This window comes from Heteronotia binoei, chromosome 4 (assembly GCF_032191835.1).
Source record: "Heteronotia binoei isolate CCM8104 ecotype False Entrance Well chromosome 4, APGP_CSIRO_Hbin_v1, whole genome shotgun sequence".
Lineage (NCBI taxonomy): Eukaryota > Metazoa > Chordata > Lepidosauria > Squamata > Gekkonidae > Heteronotia > Heteronotia binoei.
The window spans coordinates 13,293,162-13,305,342 of NC_083226.1; the positions used below are offsets into that span (position 1 = coordinate 13,293,162).

The 12,181-nt window shown below is 49.9% G+C and overlaps 1 protein-coding gene and 1 non-coding gene across 2 annotated transcripts in view; both read right to left on the reverse strand.

The window, feature by feature from the left end:
• Window positions 1-3,703: 3,703 nt before the first annotated feature.
• The window catches only part of POLQ (DNA polymerase theta), a 75,353-nt gene continuing 66,875 nt past the window's right edge, over window positions 3,704-12,181 (reverse strand). The window contains exons 26-30 of the mRNA XM_060236304.1: window positions 11,640-11,751; window positions 10,292-10,416; window positions 7,357-7,510; window positions 6,418-6,533; window positions 3,704-4,731 (exon numbers count right to left, since the gene is read on the reverse strand). Of these exons, the coding sequence (XP_060092287.1) occupies window positions 4,618-4,731; window positions 6,418-6,533; window positions 7,357-7,510; window positions 10,292-10,416; window positions 11,640-11,751 (621 nt within the window). The 3' untranslated portion in view covers window positions 3,704-4,617. The remainder of the gene's footprint in view (window positions 4,732-6,417; window positions 6,534-7,356; window positions 7,511-10,291; window positions 10,417-11,639; window positions 11,752-12,181) is intronic.
• TRNAT-AGU (transfer RNA threonine (anticodon AGU)) lies at window positions 8,140-8,214 on the reverse strand. Its single transcript has one exon. It is a non-coding gene; the product is annotated as a tRNA-Thr (tRNA).

Consider the following 12,181-nt stretch of genomic DNA (forward strand, 5'->3'; position numbering starts at 1 on the left):
TTCCCTTCGGAATGACGCTTCACTCCGCTAATCCTTTGCAGAGAGGAGGGACATATTGTCATCAAGTCCACTTCCCAAAGCGGCCATTCGCTCCAGATCCTTGTCCCCTAGAGATCGGTTGTTCTAATAAAAAGATCGCCAGCCACTACCTGGAGGTTGGCAACCCTGCCAAGTCTCAATCCCGTTTGCAATCCTGGCCCCCTCCTCACCCCGCCTGAAGAGCTCTTCAGAACCTCCCCTTCCAATCTCGAAATCCCAAATGGTGAGATTTGCTTCCAGGCGCTTGGCCTGAATTCTCTTCGGGGGAATTGGTGCCAACGGGTCTTCCAGTCCACCCATCCTGTTGCAGAAACCCGATCCTCTGTGCAGGACAGAGACAGTCTGGCCCCCTAACTTCTGGAGTTCTCCCCCGCACTGAAAAAGTCACTGAATCACATGGGGCTACCCAATTTGCAGCTCCTAGAAGGCCAGCGCCCTACGCAGTCGCCTAGTTTGCCCAGTGGCGGGGCCACTGCATCACTTTGCTGCCTTTCTGGAGCGCAGGAGAATCCTTGGAGGCCCGCTCCGGCAGGCTATGAGAAGGGCCTCTGCTGCTTCTTGGCCTGTCGCAGGCCAGCAACGCGCAAGACATTTCCGTTCCCTCCAGCGCAGGCGCAGAACCCGGCGAGGGAGGCACGCTTTGAGTGGCAGGTCGTTTGGAAAAGCCAATGAGCATGCGCCAAGGCAGCCGGCGGCTGGAAAACCCGAGGAGGAAGGCGATTGGCTGCCCGGGTGGCAGTATGCAAATGAAGCATGCAGCTGGCGGCTGGAAAAGCCGAGGAGGAAGGCGATTGGCTGCCTCGGTGGCAGTATGCAAATGAGCACGCAGCTGGCGGCTGGAAAAGCCGAGGAGGAAGGCGATTGGCTGCCTGGGTGGCAGTATGCAAATGAACAGCGCGGGAGCGTGGAGAGACCTCAGCTTTTTTGGGGGAAAGAAAACCCCAATATTTCTTTTAAGAAGTCGTGAATAAACCGGGGGAGCTTTTTAAAGGCTGGTTGTGGTCAAGGAAATGAATAGGCGGCAAGAAGGCAGCGCTCTGAATTTGGCCGCCGTAACCTAAAGAAACAGGGCGGCGAGTGGGACTGAGAAAGCGGGAGCGAATCTACGGGGCCGCACTTTCCGAGGTCATTTGTCTGCATAGAGAAATACGCCGGAAGTGCTAGGTCTCCCCAGCCGCGAGGAAGATCTGGATGTGGGTTCTTCCGTAACGGGAAGAAAGCCGGGGGCGCCAGGTGGGGGTAGCTGCGGTCTTCTGTCTGCCCGGGCAAAAAGCGCTAGTGCCACGCTAGCCGCTTATTTGCGACTGGAGACAGTGAGACCCGCTAACTTTCCGCCTGGTTGCCGCTTGCTTCTTCGCTAACCGTTCCGCCTTCCTGAGAAGGTGCGAGGAAAGAAACCACGATCGGAGTGGTTGGGTTTTTTTTCAATTTTGTCAAAGTCAGGCAGAGGTGTGCTCGGCCATGTCAGGCTTTCTTAGCTATACATTTAATTTTGCAAAGCCTTGTTTTCTGCTCCTAAGTTCTCTTTCCTTGCATCAGATATTCTGCATTACTTCGGCTCACCCCGCCAGCTGGGTGCCAGGGGGCCCCACGAAATTGCCTGGGCAAATTAAAAGAACTTGCTTTGGGTTTAATCTCAGGTGGGCAGCTGTGTTGGTCTGAAGCAGCAAAGTCAGAGTCCAGGGCACCTTCAAGACCAGGGGTGGCCAAACTGTGGCTCTTTCACACACATTTCTCTTTAAATCGCTTCTCCAAGCCAGCTGGCAGCTTCGAGAATGCACTTAAAGTTGCTTTCTTTCTACTTCTCCCTCCTGCAGCTACTTGCCTTCCTTCCGTCCTGTCTTGTCACTCTCAAACGTGAAACATTCATGTCTCATGGCTCTCAAACATCTGACATTTATTCTGTGGCTCTTGCGTTAAGCAAGTTTGGCCACCCTTGTTCAAGACCAACAGTTTCATTCAGGGTATAAGCTTTAATGTGCATGCACACTTATTCAGACTTTGACAATCCAAAAGACACTTTCCTGGGTATTGAATAGGCCATAGCAGAATTCAGAGCACATCTCTTTAGGATCGTTCTCTTAGTCTCTCTCATTCCTCTTAATGTATTTTTAAATTTTCCCTTCTCCTGCCCTTGGGTTACATGTGCACCTGCCTTCTACTGACTCCGATTCCTGGGGTTCATTGTCAGCATTGTCTACTCAGACTGGCAGCTGCTCTCCACGGTCTCAGGCTGAGGCCTTTCACAGATCTGATCCCTTGGTCCTTTTAGCTAGGGGTGCCGGGGACTGAACCTGGGGCCTTCTGCATGCAGCGCAGATGCTCCACCACTGAGCCACGGCTCCTCCCCTTCCTCTGTGAACACGCCAGCCCCTTGTAGCACCCCTTTTGTGGACCTCTCCACCTTCTGCATCAGCCATTTTGTAGTTGCACCCACCATGCTATGTCCAGTGGTGCCCATGGGCTAAAAAAAAGTTGGAGACCTCTGCTGTATAGCTGAACAAAAAACACACGTTTCTAAGCCAGTGTCCACTCTGAGGCTCATACAGAGCTTATAATTCCCTTACCGATTCCCCACTAGTCTTTTTCTGGCATTGGAGCTCTTTCCCACCCCCAACACTTCCACCCAGTTTTGCACAAGATTCCTGCAGGGCTGAGACTTGCCTCGCCTCTTTCCCGCGGCAAGCAAGATCCTCTGAAAACCGTTTTCTCCTCGCTGTGCGAAAGAGGCGGGGCAAGTCGCAGCCCCCTGGCAGCTCGTGCAAAATAAGACGGAAGCGTCGGGGGGTGGGGGGGAACAGCTCTGACACTGGAACAAATGTCACGTCCCGATAGTCCAAATAGTGATATCCTTTGTTATTGCCAAATAGATTCATTTATTCAGATTCAGAGGTGCTCCACGGAACAGGTCCATGAAAGAACGGAGAAACCAAAGCTATATAAAATGTCACCAACCGTTATAAAATTGGCAGTTCTTTTAAAACCTAAAGGTTAACAGGTTACCAAGGACAAGACTTAAGTTCCAACTACAAAGAGAACTAGCAAAGGCATGTGAATAAGGTAAGGAATTAGCAAAGGCATGTGAATGAGATAAGGGACCTTGAGAACACAGGGACACCACCTCTCACACATCAAGAGACTAAACAGACTCCCCTTAGATCGTAAACATCCCCTTGCCAGATGGGCAGGTTATTTGGGCAGTAAATACCTAAATGAAGCAGGGGTTTTGGGCCTGGCACATAGATTCCAGAGCCTAGTGGGGAATCGGTCTCTGCCGCAGTTTATTGTGTCTCATTCCAAGCATCTCAGCGCCAACTTTAAAAAAAGGTAAAGGTGCAAGCAGCAGTCATTTTCGACTCTGGGACCTCATTCAAAAGAATTAACAGGGATGACTTAAAGCAGAGGGCAATTTGGTTGCTGGAAACTAGAGAAAAATCCAAAAAGTGAAATAATTATAACAGCATCTGCTTTTTTTTGCAGACAAAATGCTTATGCAAGTTTGTTGCAAAAACACTGAATTCTGTAGGATGTTACTGAAACTGCCGGAGTGGATTTGATGCTAATGGACTCTACTTAGATAAATGTCACATTTCGCATTTGTTGTTTTCTCTTCTGTAAGGCAACATGATTCTCATTTCTCAGACAACACACACGAGACAGAAAGTGATAGACAAATCTGTTTTATTATTTCTACTGTGTTTAAGTTCATCTCTATTTTATACTTCAGCAGATAACTTATTTCATTGTTTTAAAAAACTAACTGGAAACCTGGAAAATGAGACAGGAAAGGAAACTCATTTCCTTTGCTCGCTTGGTAACTGAAGTGCCTTTCAGCGGAACAAGGCATTAAATAGATTGCTTCCAGCAAGAAAGTCTTCTAATCTTTAGCCAAGGGATTACCAACAGGAAATCAGCTCTGTATAAAATATAGTAATTCATTCAAACACTTCTAGAACTCTTGTGCATAGGATGTGTATAGGACTGTATGGATGTACACCTGATGGCTGGGAATTTTCCATCTCAAAAAAGGATGGACAGATCTAGAATCATAGAGTGGGATACATAAGCTCTCTTGTAGCAAGCACACTGTTGTGAGCTTAGAGAAGGGATTTACGAATGATAAATACCTGAACTGGCCCAAGGCACAAGAGGCTTTTTGGGTGACAACACAGAAAGATAAAACTTCCCTGAGAATACAGAGTATGGTTGCATCTAAAAAAAAAAGATGGCAATTGTCTTTAAAGTGCTGAGAGTGATATCTTTTGAAAGTTAAGAAATAGTGTCTTTGTAGGCTTTTAAAATATTTACGGCTGGCTCCTCATATTTTGATATGGCCCCTCGGAACGCTTTGCTTTCAGCCGTTCCTCGCAATTGGAAGTAAAAACTCTTCCAAGATGTGCAGCGTGGCCTCTTAAAAAGTTTCCCTGGGTAAATTCATTTCGAGTTCCAGGCCCATCTCAGAAGCCCATCGGAGAGCTGCCGTTGAAGAAGTGCGCCCGGTCGTGCAGGCAGGCCAACCTGTTAGGGGTGTCGTTTCCAGGAGGAGTCCATAACACAGCTCGGGCCCTCTGGTGGGGTTCACAGCTCCAGCTCTTGCAGATCTCCCCAGCTGGGCCCCACTTTGACTTTCACGGAGAGCTTCACGGAGAGCTTCACCGCATTTTCCATTTCGTGCTTCACGATCTGTGCCACCTACAGAACGACAACGTTTGAAGAACTGGGGTCAGGACCGGCGTTTCCCTCGAAGCGGAGTTAGCGTGAGCCAGCTCACAGCTTTTTAGCCTCCCGCTCACACATTTCTGTCTTCGCTCAGGAAGGATGGCCCCAGAGCACACTCGTTGATGCAGGAGCTCACCACTTTAATACCAGCAGCTCGCAAAGTAGAATTTTTGCTCACCAGACTCTGTAGCTTAGAGGGAACCTTGGTCAAGACCCAGCGCCTAAGCTTGGATCGGAGACCTCTGCTCTGCATGGGCTTCTCTCTGGGTCCCGCGGAGGCCGTTCTCGGCTATGAAAGTGGCTTCCTCTCGGGCTACAGCAGGCTTCCCCAGCCACCGGTGGCCCAGCATCTTTACTAAGTGGCTTGGGCCAAGGGTGTTTTTTTGCCCAGAAGTGCTTCTGATTGGTCGCTGGGGATGTGACAGCCGCTGGCATCACAGCAGAAGGCTTGATTCTAAAGGTGCCCCTATGGGGTTTCCTGGGTTTGTGTGGGTCCCCTGCTGTGACCATTTTGTGGTTGGCTCCGCCTCCCACAGTAGCCATTTTGTAGCTGCACCCACCACTCTGTGTCTGAACTCCCAAGGTGCCCGTGAACTCTCAAAGGATCTCTGATCTACTAGTGGAGATCCTTTTAAGAGCCAGTTTGGTGCAGTGGTTAAGTTTGCAGACTCTTATCTGGGAGAACCGGGTTTGATTGCCCACTCCTCCACTTGAACCTGCTGGAATGACCTTGAGTCAGCCACAGCTTTTGTAGGAGTTGTCCTTGAAAGGGCAGCTGCTGTAAGAGCTCTCTCAGCCCCATCCACCTCACAGGGTGTCTGTTGTGCAGGAGGAAGGTAAAGGAGATTGTAGGCCGTTCTGAGACTCTGTCCTTGAAAGGGCAGCTGCTGTAAGAGCTCTCTCAGGCCCACCCACCTCACAGGGTGTCTGTTGTGGGGGAGGAAGGGAAAGGAGATTGTAGGCCGTTCTGAGACTCTGTCCTTGAAAGGGCAGCTGCTGTAAGAGCTCTCTCAGGCCCACCCACCTCACAGGGTGTCGATGGGGGAGGAAGGTAAAGGAGATTGTAGGCCGTTCTGAGACTCTGTCCTTGAAAGGGTAGCTGCTGTAAGAGCTCTCTCAGGCCCACCCACCTCACAGGGTGTCTGTTGTGGGGGAGGAAGGGAAAGGAGATTATGAGCCATTCTGAGACTCTGTCCTTGAAAGGGCAGCTGCTGTGAGAGCCCTCTCAGCCCCACCCACCTCACAGGGTGCCTGTTGTGGGGAAGGAAGGAAAAGGAGATTGTGAGCCGCTCTGAGACTCTGTCCTTGAAAGGGCAGCTGCTGTGAGAGCCCTCTCAGCCCCACCCACCTCACAGGGTGTCTGTCGTGGGGGAGGAAGATAAAGGAGATTGTGAGCCGCTCTGAGTGACTGAGATTTGGAGTGAAGGGCGGGGTATAAATCCAATATCATCATCATCTTCTTAGGGACTGAACTGGGGCATGCAAAGCACATGGTCGACTAGTACATCCCTTAGACACAGGCAGACATTACGGGTTGTCACTCTGCCCTTGTATGCTTATAGGCAAGAGTAGTTCTACAGCGGTCCCTGCAGCTGAGCATACGGCATGAACACAATAGCCACGCAGCCATACATCTCCGACAGAAGTGCACCTCCTTGCCTGAATCATGCTGTCCTCTGCAACCTCGTAGAGCAGTTCATCATGAAGCTGAAGGATGAAGAACCCCCCACGGCTGGGATACAGCATCGGCCTCCTTTCCGCCCGTCCCAATTTTCCTAGACAGAATAAAGCCCAAAGAACGACTCGTAAAAACGACACCGTACGGCACGCTTATGGTAAAGCTCTACAGGCGTATAGGAACGTTAAGGAAACAGACGGTTGTTATTGCGTGACTAACGAGTGGAGGAAACTGCCATCGAGTCACTTGATGTAGGGTTTTCGAGGCAAGAGATGCTGTCAAGCCTGCTGAAATTCCGTTGCTGATCGATTGTTTTAGGGTCCTTCATAACACTGGTCTGTGAAGTATCATGGAGGACCAAGCTTTGTTAGATTTGTTATTCTTTCCCTTTTCCCCCTCTTGCTTTATTGCTTGCAAAGTAGTAGCAGTGAAAAACGAAACTAACTGGAGAAGAAGTAATCAGCACCTTCCCATACATTCCTGGTAGGGAGTGCGACACATCTGGGGAAAGCAAGGACACAGTCCTGATAATGCTATGAGAATGTAGACATTTATGATAGTTTACGTGTGAGAGCTATCCCTCGCCCCCACCTTTTGGAATCCTTTCGGAAGCCTTAAAAGTATTGTATCAATTTGCAGCATCACTCTCAAGAATCTGTTACGCTGAAAGTATCGGTTTATCAACACACAGTTTTGTATCAACTTTGACTCGTCATTGAAACCGCATGCTTGACAGACGCTTCCAAGGCGGTGCGCCATTGCCCATCTCTGCATAGCGACCCTTGTCTTCCCTGGTGGTCTCCCATCCAATTGCTAGTTAGCCAGGGCTGACCCTGCTTTGTTCCCGAGATCTGACGAGGTGGGGCTAGCCTAGGGGATCGAGGTCAGGGTGGGACTAATACGGTATTCTATAAGCACACCTGTCTGTTTCCTCTGGACGGAGTTCTCCAGATGTCCGTAGGATTTTACAGCTGATGACCATGCTTCCAGCTGGCCCTGAATATTGACTGTGGCTCTTTTGACGATGTCAGCTGCGGAGCCCTGGACGGCGGTGTTCACGGCCTGTCGCTCTGCCTGGGGTGGGGGGTCAGAAAAACTGGGCTGGAGAAACAGCTGGCGCTTCAAAGGTCACCAGAAGGAGCTCTGATGCCAACATGACCAGCTCCTTAACCCCGTGTTTGAACATATGAAGCTGCCTTCATCAGACCCTCTTTGGTCCATCAAAGTCAGTCTTGTCTACTCAGGCTGGCAGCAGCTCTCCAAGGTCTCAAGCTGAGGTTTTTCATGCCTACTTGTTGGACCCTTTTAGTTGGGGATTGAACCTGGGACCTTCTGCTTATCAAGCAGATGCTCTACCACTGAGCCACCATCCCTCCCCTTAGACATATGAACATATGAAGCTGCCTTCTACTGAATCAGACCCTCAGTCCATCAAAGTCAGTATTGTCTACTCAGACTGGCAGCAGCTCTCCAGGGTCTCAAGCTGAGGTTTTTCACGCTTATTCGCCTGGACCCTTTTTAGTTGGAGATGCCAGGGATTGAACCTGGGACCTTCTGCTTCCCAAGCAGATGCTCTACCACTGAGCCACTGTCCCTCCCCAATGGGACATATGGACATCAGTATTTTCTACCCAGACTGGCAGCGGCTCTCCAGGGTCTCCAGCTGAGGTTTTTCACGCCTACTTGCCTGGACCCTTCTTAGTTGGAGATGCCGGGGATTGAACCTGGGACCTTCTGCTTACTAAGCAGATGCTCTACCACTGAGCCACCATCCCTCCCCAATGGGACATATGAACATATGAAGCTGCCTTCAACTGAATCAGACCCTCAGTCCATCAAAGTCAGTATTGTCTACTCAGACTGGCAGCGGCTCTCCAGGGTCTCAAGCTGAGGTTTTTCACACCTACTTGCTTGGACCCTTTTTCGTTGGAGATGCCAGGGATTGAACCTGGGACCTCCTGCTTCCCAAGCGGATGCTCTACCACTGAGCCACCGTCCCTCCTATTTCTTTGGGTTCCAGGAATTAGAAATGATCAGCATAAGCAACGCCCCCTCCCCAGTCAGAGATCAAGCCTTTCAGAACAGGAAAATAATTCTTCTTTGGAGGCTGAGGGCTATATGCGCCACAGCCCTTCCTGAGCAGGGGTTGCGAAAGACCATCTGAGGGCGGAGAGGGGACTGCCGCTCCTGAGCTCAGCTTCTGCCCGATTTGGTTGGGACAAGTAGCGAGAGCACAACGGAGCAAAAAAGCCAAAAGTGGGGAGTCCCCAACCTTTTTAAGCCTGCAGGCGCCTTCAGAATTCTCACCCAGTGTGGTGGGCGCAGCTTTAGAGCGGCTACCACAAAAATGGCTGCACAAGGGTTGGGGTTGCCAGCCTCCAGGTGATGGCTGGAGATTTCCTGGGGGCAACAACTGCTCTCCGGATGAGAGAGATCAGTTCCCCTGCAGAAAATGGCTGCTTTGGAGGGTGGACTCTAGGGCGTTTTATGTCCCACCAAAGTCCTTTCCCTCCCCAAACATTGCCATTCCCTGACTCCACCCCCCAAATATCGAGGTATTTCTCCACCTGTAGTTGGAAACCCAAGCAAGGGGACAGAGCCTGCTGACCACACGGGGTGAGAATTCTAAAAGGTGCCTGAAGGCTTCAAAATGGCTGCCAAAGCTTACCTTCAATCACACAGTGAAGATCATCGCACTGTAATGGTAGCTGCTGCAGCAACGTTTTTCAAAATCTGCACAGCCAATTGAAATCAGAAGCTTTGCTGGACAAAAAAAATGGCCAATCAGAAGCTTTGCTGGACAAAAAAAATGGCCAATCAGAAGTTTTGCTGGACAAAAAAAAGGGCCAATCAGAAGCCTTGCTGGACAAAAAAATGGCCAATCAGAAGCTTTGCTGGACAAAAAAAATGGCCAATCAGAAGCTTTGCTGGACAAAAGCTCCCTTTGCTACCCCCCTCCTCCCATTTCCTAAAAACATCTGGTGGTTGCCATTGGGGATGCTTAGTCTAATGGCTCTAAGTTGTGTAACCCTGACAGAAAGCAAGAATTCTTTGGGGTTATTGTCAATGGCTGCCCTGCAGTCACAGTGTATAACTTCAGTGGGAATGCGGTTGGGGTGCTCGTGGGTCAGAAAGTAGTTACAAAGCGCATTCAAAACTCGGCACAAGAAATTCCGCAAGCCCTGCCTGCACAAGCGAAAAAATGCTGTCGTTTGCACGCCCTTGGCAGCGGTTTGGAAAACTCCCTGACAGTGTGAAAAAGGCCCCAAACACACCAAAAGCAAAGGCCTGCACTCGCAAACCTGACGTCGGACGGGGCATTTCCGTAGGATGAAAAGAGCACGGTAATTTAGCAAGAAGGTCAACGCCAACGGGAAGGGAAGAAGGCAGCTTGTTAACTGGACTGTCAAGTCTGTCTGTAACTCTGGCTCAGTCAAAGAGCATTCTGGATAGAGCCAAAGTATAATCAAATGCTGCTAGCTCATACTCTCCCTACTTCTCCCTTCTTGTAGAGTGTAGCTTTGCTTTGAAATGGAAAGATGTGAAAGTCTTATCTGTACCTTCTCAGGCCTGGCTCTCGGGAGTCAAGAGCCCACTACGATCAAGGCCATGCAAGCCTGGGAACGAATTGGTAACATCAATGTGTGAATGTTCCCTGCATAATCCTCCTTAGGAATTCCTTTGATGTGTCCTTTATATGCAATGTATCTACTGTATACTCTTTAGTCTTTTCAATGCTGGCCTAGCCTCAAGTATCAGTATCAATAAAGTAGCTTCTTTGTATCAACAACGACTCGTTATTGAATCTGCTGACTTGACATTCAAGGATTTGGAGCAAAACATTTGTCGACATACCTGAGCTTTCTTGTAAGGGTTGGGATCCTTAATAGCTGGCAGGTATCTCCGCCGGCCCACAATGGTCTGGACAAAGCCCACCCGGCTGCACTTCTCCACGGTCTCTTTCAAGAACTTCGGAATACCTATAAAACCATGGAGTAGAGGGGGTCACGATTTCGACTTTTGCTAGCACTTCAAAGCAGTGTAATCACCTCTCTTGCATCTCACCGCTCTTTGCCGAGTGGAATCTGAAACGAGCCTAAGGAACCTGTCTCGGACAGAAACAGTCCAAAGAGGTGAGCCGAGGTTTCCAAACTCAGCCGAGGACGGTGAAAGGATTCAGCTGACTCCCTGGAAACTGATGGGCACCGCAAAGGTATCTACGTGGGAAGCCATCTGACAAATGCCGTTTTTAAATGGCGGCTGTGTGATTCCACACTGGAATCGAATTTATACCCCGTGATCAAATTTATATCCCGCCCTCCCCCGATGGGCTCAGGGTGGCTAACGACACATAAAGACATCAAATATTAAAAACCAACATACAATAAAATCATTTCCATCATATAATCATTAAAAGCCCCAAGATGCACGTTGATGTTCTAGTTATTCTGATGTTTCTTGGTTCAGTTATATTTGTTCAGTGAGATTGGTCAGTGCTGAGTGCGAGAATGTCAAAAGTGTCCCATGTAGTTCGGACACAACCCACCAAGCAAGGTGAGCTGGTGTGATAAGAACAACTTGGGCCATCGGGCTGTTCCCTGTTTCCTGCCAAGGGAAGGCCCTTGGGAGAGGCCAGGAGAGCTGCCCTTCCCCAGTGATTCTTTCGCCCCCAGAGGCTTCCCAACGAGGCCTGGTCAGAAGTGATGGAGGCCTGGCGTCAGAAGGGGAAACGAGGCAAATGGGTTTCATAATATTCAGTGCTGCTCTTCCTCTTATCCAGGAGACTTATCAAGGGGATCTGACTGCAGAGGGAGAGATACAGATCACTTTGCTCTTTGTTACCATGCAGATTGGGGTAGCCAGCCATGTCAGATGTCTGAGAGCTGCAAGGAAGGAAGGAAGGAAGGAAGGAAGGAAGGAAGGAAGGAAGGAAGGAAGGAAGGAAGGAAGGAAGGAAGGAAGGAAGGAAGGAAGGAAGGAAAATAGATGGGGAAGGGAGAGGTGAAAGAAAGCAATTTTAACTTTAGATGCATTCTCCAAGCCAGCAGCTGGCTTAGCGAACTGATTTAATGAGACAGCTGATGGGGCAGTGGGGGCTTCAAAAGCCACACCATGTGTGTGAAAGAGCCACAGTTTGGCCCCCCCCCGATGTAGATTAAACCTTGGAGGGCTGCCATTGAGTACATCACCAAGAGATCTTTACCGGGGTATCTTGCTTTGAAGGACTCGATGTAGCGGGCAGCGTCGGCATCCTTAATTCCCATCTGCTCTCCTAGCGATTTTGCTCCTATTCCGTATATTATTCCGTAGCAAATCTGGGTAGGGGGGTGTAAAATGGCAGAGGGCAGCCAATGAAATTCAAGCTTATAATGAAAGAGGCAAAGGGATGAAGCCTAGGGCATGACACATAAGCGGCCTTCTATGGAATCAGACCATCCGTCTATTGGGGTCAGTCTTGTCTACTAAGACTGGCAGTGGCTCCCCAGGGTCTCAGGCAGAGACCTTTCCCATCACCTACTGCCTGGTCCTTTTAACTGGAGAGGCTGGGAACGGAACCTGGGACCTTCTGCAGGCCAAGCAGATACTCTGCCGCTGAGCTGGAGCCCCTCCTGCTCAAGAAGCAGCAGCAGCAGATGTATACCCCGCCCTTCTCTCTGAATCAGAGTCTCAGAATGGCCTACAGTCTCCTTTCCCTTCCTTCCCCACAACAGACACCCTGTGAGGTGGGTGGGGCTGAGAGGGCTC